The sequence below is a fragment of the Serinus canaria genome, chromosome 2 (assembly GCF_022539315.1).
Source record: "Serinus canaria isolate serCan28SL12 chromosome 2, serCan2020, whole genome shotgun sequence".
Classification (NCBI taxonomy): domain Eukaryota; kingdom Metazoa; phylum Chordata; class Aves; order Passeriformes; family Fringillidae; genus Serinus; species Serinus canaria.
Window position 1 is genome coordinate 99,363,529 of NC_066315.1, and position 10,091 is coordinate 99,373,619.

Below are 10,091 nucleotides of genomic sequence, written 5' to 3' on the forward strand. Positions count from 1 at the left end.
AAGCAGGAAGAAAAAGCAAGAGTTCTTGAAACATTTAAAGTTTGGATTTCCAGAGGTTTTCTCCTTTGTTTGCTTGCTTTGTTGCCTAGGAACTGGCCTAAATAAGAGACTCCAAGTAGACAGAGTGTTCTCTGGTAGAGGATCTCTAATGGAGAAAGGCTGTTTAATTGATATGAGCAGAAACATAAAGCATGCACAGAGGGCAAATGCCCAGCAGTCACTTTGTCAGCTGGCTCAGGCAGAGACCTTTCTGACTTGGCTTTAGTTGGGGCAGATAAACCTCTTGTTCACCCTTAATTTTGCCAACAGCTTTGAGTATAGTGGATAAATGCTCTTGTACTTTAACCTTTACCTGTCCAGTTGCTTAATCTATCTTGGTAGCAAGACATGCACGGCATGTGTAGGTGTGGTGAACTTACAAACCCAGGTAGAGAGATCTGTTGGCACATAGCCTATGTCCCCCGTCCCACCATGATTTGTGGATCATCTGAATTTCAGCTACATGGGCTGGGTGAAATAGACTTAGGACTAGCATTAGCAGCAGGTGATAGCCAGGAAGTCCAGTAAGATATTGGGGTGCCACTTTAAATCCCAGGGATTTATGATGAACACATCATAAATGGAGGGATTTCATCTATATATCAGATACATCTATCAGATTAATCTGTATATCACAGGTATCACCTGTGATTATTCAGCAGCAGCAAGAGAGAAGTCACATCACACAAATCCAGCCTCCAGCCTGCAGCTCACTGCACATTAATATAGTATTGACTGCCCAGAACACTTCTGCTTGAGACGGTACTATTTATTTTATTTTTAGAGGACTGGAATCAAATATCACTGTTAACAGTTACTGTGCAGAATATCTAAAAAAATTTTCTTTTATTATGAATAAATTTTGTTTCTGGCAGTTTAGTTTTGTACATTTGGTACAGAATACTTCAAGCTCACAAGATTTTCTTACTCATAATTGGATGAAAATAGTGAAGCTCTAATTTGTAGATTTTCATGCCTATTTTACATCTTCTCTTCTGCAGCTTTAGGGATGACAACCCTAAAGAAAAAAGATCCCAAACCAGCAATCTCCACATTCAGACTCTTAGGCCAAAGTCTTAACTGAATGCCTTACATTTGTCTCATAAATCGAAATGGCCCAATTTCCAGCAATGCTGAGTGTCCTCAGCGATCCAAATGGACTCTGGAGAGCCCTTCTAACACCTGAAATTCATGCTCCCTTTTTTATTACTTTTTAAACGTAAGTATGGATTTACAAAATCTTCCACCTAATATTTTTTATTCATTGATCTCTTCTTCATCATCTTCAAACGCTTCCTCTCCATCATTTGCTGTTGCTTCTTGGTATTGCTGATACTCTGAAACCAGGTCATTCATGTTGCTTTCTGCTTCCGTAAATTCCATTTCATCCATCCCCTCTCCCGTGAACCAGTGGAGGAAGGCCTTTCTCCTGAACATGGCAGAAAACTGCTCCGAGATCCTTTTGAAGAGCTCCTGGATAGCAGTGCTGTTGCCAATGAAGGTGGAGGCCATCTTGAGGCCACGGGGAGGTATGTCACACACCGCCACCTTGACGTTGTTGGGGATCCACTCCACGAAGTAGCTGCTGTTCTTGTTCTGGATGGCCAACATCTGCTCGTCAACCTCCTTCATGGACATGGGGCCACGGAAGACGGTGGCCACCGTCAAGTACCGGCCGTGCCTCGGGTCACAGGCTGCCATCATGTTTTTGGCGTCGAACATCTGCTGGGTCAGCTCTGGCACCGTGAGCGCCCGGTATTGCTGGCTGCCCCGCGCCGTCAAAGGAGCAAAGCCCGGCATGAAAAAGTGAAGGCGCGGGAAGGGGACCATGTTTACCGCCAGCTTCCGCAGGTCGGCGTTGAGCTGGCCCGGAAAACGCAGGGATGTGGTCACCCCGCTCATGGTGGCAGAGACCAAGTGGTTTAAATCTCCATAGGTGGGGGTGGTGAGCTTCAGGGTGCGGAAGCAAATGTCATACAGAGCTTCATTGTCGATGCAGTAGGTTTCATCCGTGTTTTCTACCAGCTGGTGGACCGAAAGCGTGGCGTTGTAGGGCTCCACCACTGTGTCAGAAACCTTAGGAGAAGGCATGACACTGAAGGTATTCATTATCCTGTCTGGATACTCCTCTCGGATCTTGCTGATGAGCAGGGTTCCCATGCCAGACCCTGTCCCTCCTCCCAGGGAGTGAGTGAGCTGAAATCCTTGCAAGCAGTCGCAGTGTTCGCTCTCTTTTCTTACTACGTCAAGCACAGAGTCAACCAGCTCTGCCCCTTCTGTATAGTGTCCTTTGGCCCAGTTGTTTCCTGCACCAGTTTGTCCTACAGTGAAATACAACAGGGAAAGAAAATACACAAAATTATTGGCAAGGTTTCATATTTGCACTCTAAATTGACTTACATCTGTAAAAAAAGCTGCTATAAATCTATCAGGTAGATAACTGTGCTCTTCAGTTTTGCCTAAAAATAACTCTGTAAATATCAACATAAATTTTTTATATAGTCTCTGGCAGTTTTCATTAATGTCTTTGGGTGTATGAGGTTTTTGGTTTGTTTGTTTTCATTTGGTTGGTTTGGTTTTTTTTTTCTTTTATTTGTTGCTGTTGTTGGGGTGTTTTTTTTTTGTTTTTGTCATTTTACCTTCCATAAATGCAAAGATAGCCTTAACTCCTTGTTCTGAAAACTTACACACTCCCAGTCCTGATGATTCTGTAGGCACAAGATGACTGTTTGATATTTAAATGCTTTCTGCCTGTAAGGACCATGATGCATGCAAAGCTAAATCACAGATACACATTTTTCAATCAAAGTGAGAGGTTCTTGGACTGTTCTTGTGAGTCAAAGGGAAAACACTGTCATTCAAGAATAAAGCTGCGCTTCAAAATCCTATTTAACTTGTTATATCAGGAAAAATAGCTTTTTAAATTCATGGTTACCTAGCCTGAATGAAAATAGTGATCAACAGAAGCTTCAGGGACATTATTCAAAAAACTTAGAAGTTAAGTGCCTTTTAGGTTTTACTGATTTCCTTACAAACTCACTATTCTTCAGGATATGTAAAATTACTTGGACAACTGGATTACTGATATTTCAGAAAAGTGATGAGTCCAATCTTTTCTTCCCAAGGCTTCCCTCCTTGTTTTATGTGCCACTCAGTTTATAAATAAGATAAACAGTGTGGATCATTTACTATTGTCACTGTTTTGAAATTGGTTAGATAATGAGGAGGATTAAATTGGGCAATCAATTTTTTAGTCCTGTTCCTCACAGTGTCTACTATACACATACATTGTGAACTCACTTAGGGTACTCCTGGGAGTGGTATTCAGACGGAGCAATGGTTTCAGAATTAATTCTAGAGCTGGCAAATTCTGTGCTGTTCCCCAAGACCTTCCCCTTCCTTCCTAGTACCACTTCTCATTTCAATTCCCACAGCACCATGACAATGCCAAACATATGAACCAGGGAAACTGCTGGCTGAGACACTTCTGAATTTTTTTGCACTGATTTCCTCATGGTGTATTTGGTTACTTAATGCATTGTTCTGTATGTTGCTGTATTTTTCTCTCTTTGAGCCTAGGGAGCTCAGCACTTCCTGTCCAGCTGGGCAAAGCACGAAGTAACATCCTTCCAGAATGAAATATGTTTGTAACACCTGCAGCCTGCTTGAGCAGATCCCCTACTACAGACAGGGAAGCACATCAGGATGCACACAAACAAGCAGACATCACTCCAAAAAGCAGAAGGCATTTATCTCCTAATGGACATAAATTCTGATTTTAGGACAACTATGAGCTACTCCTGTGGCAACACTACATTCCATCCACTAAGCCACATGCCTGGGGTCTCCAGCATTTTCACTGGTGATTTTCTGCTTCTACACCCAGTTATCTAACACTTCCAGAACCACTGGCTCTACAGCACTGTAAGGCTACCACAACACAGAGCATGTAAACATGCCCTGGAAGCTCCAGCCTTCTCACCCCATGACAATGCAGTCTGGAGGCCCTGACAAGGCTGCCACAAGTCTGGAAATACCTGATCACGACCCTGTGAAACTCTACTGGATGCTCTCCAGTTATCAGGTGCCTACCTACCTGACCTCTGAAAATCTAACACAAACACCTAGAAATGTTCAAATTTCACCGGGGCTAAACTCTCTGGGTGGAAAATGAGCCTGTGCCCATAAAACACAGGACCTGGCAAATCTTTTGTCCATCCTGGAAGCCCATGTCCATCTACATGAAGCAATCCCACAACTTATCTGTACTCCTGGCACCTCCAGGTCCTTCTATCACTATTTCTTCCTCCAACAACACACTGCAGGGTTATCACACATGTTCAGGTTGAGCTGCACATGCAGAGAAGCCATTTGTCTAACAGTCTAGTTTTTAATCCCTAAAATGGCACTTGTTTCCTACAATCTTCTTTTACTCCTCTACTCTCTTCACTGCTCAAAATGTAAGATAAGCCTAGTAAAATAGCTCAGTAGCACATTAACACTTAGGAGCCTGATGTGAACAGCCTGCTATAGAACTTGCCTTTAACTGCTGGACAGCTGTATTTTGGTTGCCCCCATCAGTCCATACAAATTAAATTGGAATGGTATCTCTGTAGCAAATCTACCAAGGGTGTACACAAGAAAAGAATGACAAATGCAAAAATGTACAAATGCAAACTGGTTAACAGGAGAAGACACATCAGAGTTCACACAGCTCCTGGTGGGCAATTGTGTGCAGTCAGAAGGCCCACCGGTCTCATACAGCAAGATTGTTCCACCTGCAGCTCTTCACCTTTTAAATCACTACCTTGTCAACACAGGCATTAAAGAATAAGGATTATTTTGTGTCCATCTCAAATTTCTTGCTGGTTTGATATAAAATTCCTGTATCTGGAGTGTGTGACCATATACTCAATACACCTGCATGAAATCCTGACAGATGGTCCACGCTTACTTGCTGTGGAGGTGTGGGCACATGCAGGTTTATACAAGCAGAGGTGGAAAACACCCCCATCAGAATGAGCCCATACAGCCTGGGCTAAAACAAGTATGGGACTGCCAGCTCCTGCCACTAAATCCTTTGTGGGCCCAGGCCAGATTTTTAAAAGAGAAAACAAAATGCTTTGTTGGCTTTTGACACAGAAGTTCATTACTTCAGCGCTCAGCCATTCTACATTATTCAGCAGGTTGGGAGGACAGTGCCTGACAGGGCAGGGGCCTCTGACAGATACGAGTCGATCACATGCTGGTGGTTCATTGTTCTCTTGGCAGGAAGGGAGTACAGCAAACTGGGCTATTGTTGAAGACATTCTGAATTGATTTTGCTCTGTTTTTACGGGTGTTGTGCCAAACTGTAAAGCTCCAGTTCAGGTATTTCCATAGGTCAGGTGAATTCACTTTCAGAGAGCTTGTGTGGTTCGTGCAGGTGAAAGGGAATGAAAGGAAAAACCTGAACACAGAAACAGACTTCATAAAGTTGCCTATATCTATGGCTTTTCTCCCTAAGCTTACTCCTTAAGTTACATGTTGTAATTTACAGCTCCTTTGGAAGAGACCCTTACCATCACTGCCATGGAGTTTACAGGAGAACAACATGGAAAACCTAAAAGTTTTAAGTCAAAGACTTAAAGGAACTCTGTATGGCTTTTTCACTCCCCTCTCCAACCCAACAACCCAGATTTAAGTCTGTTTTATACCGTCCAAATTATGTTTATCTTTCCTCTGTCTGTCCCTGGCATTGTTCCTTCCTTATGTTAACACAACGTACCAAACTGAGTTCCAGCCCAAGCTTGCCTTGTCAGTAGGAAATGTGTTTGTGGCTAGTGCAGACTTGGAAACCAAAAGGACATGAAAGTTCTCATGGTAGCTTTCATTCAGACTTCCCGTTTCAGCAAGTGGCTCACTTAACTTCCACATGCTGTTCCTGCTTTAGTGCAAAGGCACTGACAATGCTTCTGTGCTTCATAAGGATGCTCTGAAAGGGTAATGTGCATCTTTAAGCTTGGATGCTAAGTGCTGTGGAAGTCTAAAGTAAAGCAGTAAAAGTAAAAACAACTCTCGGCAAGAACACTGCAAAGCCAGAACGTCCCCACATATTTTCAGACTGTTCCTCATTATGCTAGAAACTAAGCCAGTAACTGGCTACATCTGTGTTTTCTATATTGCAGATTATCTTCTTCCACTGTTACTACACTGCAAGGATATACTGAAAAAGTTTAATTACACAGCCTAAAAACAATTCTGTACTCAAGCATTTAATGTGAATTTAAGTGAAGGGTAGTCTGGTTGGTTTGTGGTTGAGGTTTTTTCCCTCCTCCCTCCATTTTCTGCTGAATTTCTGTGCATTTTGTTTTGAAGAATTGGCCTCAGGATTTCTCTGGTGTTCATATATGTAGAAAGCAAATGTACTTTGAATACTATCGGAAACTTCCAGCAGTTTGCTAACTGAAGGAATGATCAACAAAAGAATGACTTTTTCACTTAACAGGATGCTTTGACTGGCTTACATAATAATTGCAATCCCACTGTTAGCTATTAGGATTTCTCAGAAGGATCCCTTTGGAACAGGGAGATTGAATGCTTTTTGACCATTCACTTGGCAATCAAACAGTTGTTGTAGAAGTCAGTTTTTTACAGAGAAACATCCACATACCAAAGATGAAATTATCGGGCCGGAAGAGCTGACCAAAGAGACCAGAGCGCACACTATCCATGGTTCCTGGCTCCAAGTCCAGCAAGACTGCTCTTGGTACAAATTTGTGGGCTACAACACAAAGTAAGCATGCCCTTAGTGTTCAGAAATAAGCTAGCACAGTTATAGCTTTTAATGCACAAATATATTACATCTCATATTGTTAGTCTAACACATAGTTCATACATATGTAAGTACTTCCTATACAGAAAGGCATAGTGGTGAAAAACCCACCTCCATAGAAATAAATCAATTCAGCTTGGAAAACAGGCCCGACATAACTTGGACTCTACAAATTTTCCCTTTTGTAAGCGCTTTATTAGCAAGAGGTATTAGGGAGTTTCTGATTAGAAAAAATGGTTTACTTGTTCTTTTTAAGAAAGTAGGTAATCTTTTCTGTAAATATCAGGGTGAGTAAAGTGCTTATGTTCAAGTTATCCACAAGCTTTTGTGTTTGAAGGATTCTCCTCCACTGAAAGAGCTACTTGGTGTACATTGCAAACAGTAGTAGTCAGCACATCTACCACAAAGCACAAAACAATCAATCTGAGTCAAGTTGAATTTGTTCAAGGAAACTCAGGTAAATATTATGAATTAACCCCAGCTGGACAAAAGATGAAACATTCACACTTGCAGGTTCATGTCCACAGACCAAAGGACTCCAGATCCCCATTCTACACTGTTAACACCTTTCAACAGCAGAGGTCTCTGAGGACTTGGATGCCTTTTGCCATCTCATTAATGAAACAGTTCTCTATTACCTGTGGCCCAACCCTCTCATTCATGAAAATTAAAGAGAGAGTACTATACATGTGGGCTTATGTAACCAACAGTTTAATTTGGAGTAATTGAAGAAATGCATTTGGTGAAGTAATCACACATTTGAAGAACAAACTCCTTCTGTAATGTTAAATAATAAACAAACCACCACCTCCGGACCCTAAGGACAGCCCCTTGTGCCACTTCTGTGTCTGGGGAGATAGCACCCAGCCATCTTAATAGTTTGTAAGAAAGTAGATAATATTTCTGTTCAGCTGGGCGGCTGGTGGCATGAGAGGAGTGTGGCCAGATGTGCAATACGACTTTATGAGCCCGTCGTCTTCTGATTCGTGTGCCCCTTCCCACGGAGCCCCCTGTCGTCCCGCACCCCTCCCGGTCCCCATCCCACACTTACAAGATGATTCATTGTAGTAGACATTGATCCTTTCCAGCTGCAGCGCTGAGTCACCGACATAGCCTCCGGCTGGGTCAATGCCATGCTCATCACTTATCACTTCCCAAAACTACGGGAGGAAAAGCGAGAAGTGGGTTGGGAACTTCCCTGCCCAGCGCCGGGGCCGGGGGCGGCGGCGGTGCAGCGGCAGCTGCCGGATTCCTGGCGTGCCCGCCGCCCCTCCCAGCCCGCGCGGCAGCGGGAGCCGGGCGGGCACCGGGATTCAAACCCAACGGGCGGCGCCGGCTCCGCGCCCAGGGGCCGCCCGGGCTCTGCCGCCCTCCCCCGCTCCTCTACCGCGGCCTGGCCGGCTCAAACAGAAAAATAGTTTTAAAAACAATTTTTTAAAAGCTGTCCCGTCTGGTTTCGGTGCTTCCCAAGGCCTTTTATGGTCACGGGGAGCGGAGCGATGCGCGGTGCCCCAGGCGCGCCAGGCGCCGCTCGGCGCCGCCATCGAAGCACGGGCGATGGGAGCGGGGACGGCTGGCACGGCCCAGCCCAGCCCAGCCCCCGGTGTGCAGCAGCCCCGGGGGTTCCAGCAGCCCCGGGGAACCACCGGGCGCGTCCCCCGTGCGCTCAGAGGCTCCGCAAGCGGCGGTTCCCCTTCACACTCACCTTGGTCCCGATCTGGTTTCCGCACTGTCCAGCCTGGATGTGCACGATCTCCCTCATGGCTGCAGCCGCTCGCCCCGCCGTGCGCCCTCTGTCCCGCCGCCCAGCCCGGCTGTGCACGGCGCCGTCCCACCGGGCGGTGCTTTATGGGCTCCCGCACCACCCCCGCCCGCCCGGCGGCCGCCCCCGCCCGGCACCGCCCTCGGCACAGGGGCGCGACGCCGCCCGCTGTGTGACACCGGCCCTCGCATTGTCCCCGCCGGCAGTGGGGTCCCGGGGGGTCCTCCTGCCCCGGGGGGCAGCTCCCGTCCCTGGTCTGCTGCTCGCCCCAAAGCCAGGCCAGCAAACGTGGCTGCGGCATCCTCAGCCCCGTGCGGCTGCCGGACATCGCCGCCTTCTCCGGCTCCTGTTCCGTGTGCCCCCGCCCCGACAGGCGCGCACATGGCAGCCTTTGCTGCACAGCTCTTCTTCGGTGGAATTTCTTCACAGAAAGAGGGTGATGGGACATTGGGACAGGCTACCCAGGGAGGCAGTAGAGATATTTAAGGGAAGACTGGATGTGGCACTTAGTGCCATGGTCTAGGTGACATGGCAGTGTTAATCATGGGTTAGATTCAATGATCTCAGGAGTCTTTTCCAACCTAACTGGTCCTGTGGTTCTGTGATTCTGTGAAGGGGCACCACCCAAAAGGATTGGTAGCCCTTCTCTGTGCCTTGCCATCTTCGTCACACAGCTCTTTCCTGATGGGTTTTTGATTTTGTTTTTTTGGAGTGGTTTTCTTTGTGGGTTGGTTTGTTGGTTGGGGGGTTTTATTCTTGTTTGTTTGTTTGTTGGTTGGTTGGGATTTTTGTTTGTTTTCTTCTGCCAATAAGACAAGCTTCTGCCTGAAAATTGTATCTGGGATGTCAAGCACTCTGTGAAGAAACTTTCCCGAGAGCTCATGTCACCACAATACAGAGAATGCCCTGGGATATGCATGGTTTGAAATGCCTTCATTTTAAATGAAAAAGATTTTCTTTCTGCTCCAGAGAGGGAGCCACTTTCCATAAAGCTGCTGAATCTGCTTTATGACCCCTTTGGGTAACTGCTGCAGAGTTTCCCAAGTAGACGGTTCCTGCTGTCAACCCAGCATGACTCTTCCATGGGATGCCATTGTCTATATAGCCTATTCCAGTATTTAGCCCTGGTGGGAGACATTCATCTGTCCATGCACATCTGTGCTGCCCGACCCAGTCTCTGCTGTTGTGCAAGTGCAGCCCCGAGGCCAGAGTTACAGAACCTCCTTATCCACTTGTTGAAAGGTGGCCCAGCTGGGGCTCTTGTGGAGAACAATCTTGGGTGCTTTCTACAGCTTGAACACAGTCAAGGTAGCCCCCACCAATCAATGCATAACCTCCAAATAACCAAAAATCTGTGCATTGGGAAGCCACCTGCTGCCTGTCTGCCCTTAGGTTGCTGTGACATGAACAAAGTCATCTTGGTTCTGTGCTCCCAGCTCCAGCCTTGCCTTTCCACAAATGTTTGTCAGCAGGGCT

At 46.0% G+C, this 10,091-nt stretch overlaps 1 protein-coding gene across 2 annotated transcripts; it reads right to left on the bottom strand.

Annotated features, from left to right (window-relative positions):
* Positions 1–793: 793 nt before the first annotated feature.
* On the bottom strand, positions 794–8,704 carry TUBB6 (tubulin beta 6 class V). 2 transcript variants are annotated; one of them, XM_009101954.3, is made up of 4 exons: positions 8,559–8,704; positions 7,905–8,013; positions 6,692–6,802; positions 794–2,360 (listed from the first exon to the last, which is right to left on the bottom strand). In XM_009101954.3, the coding sequence occupies exons 1-4, from the start codon at positions 8,613–8,615 to the stop codon at positions 1,297–1,299; spliced, it is 1,341 nt and encodes a 446-aa protein (XP_009100202.1). In that variant the 5' UTR covers positions 8,616–8,704; the 3' UTR covers positions 794–1,296. The 2 variants fall into 2 exon arrangements, with proteins under 2 accessions (XP_009100202.1, XP_050826437.1); XM_050970480.1 differs by lacking the exons at positions 6,692–6,802; positions 8,559–8,704.
* Positions 8,705–10,091: the final 1,387 nt, after the last annotated feature.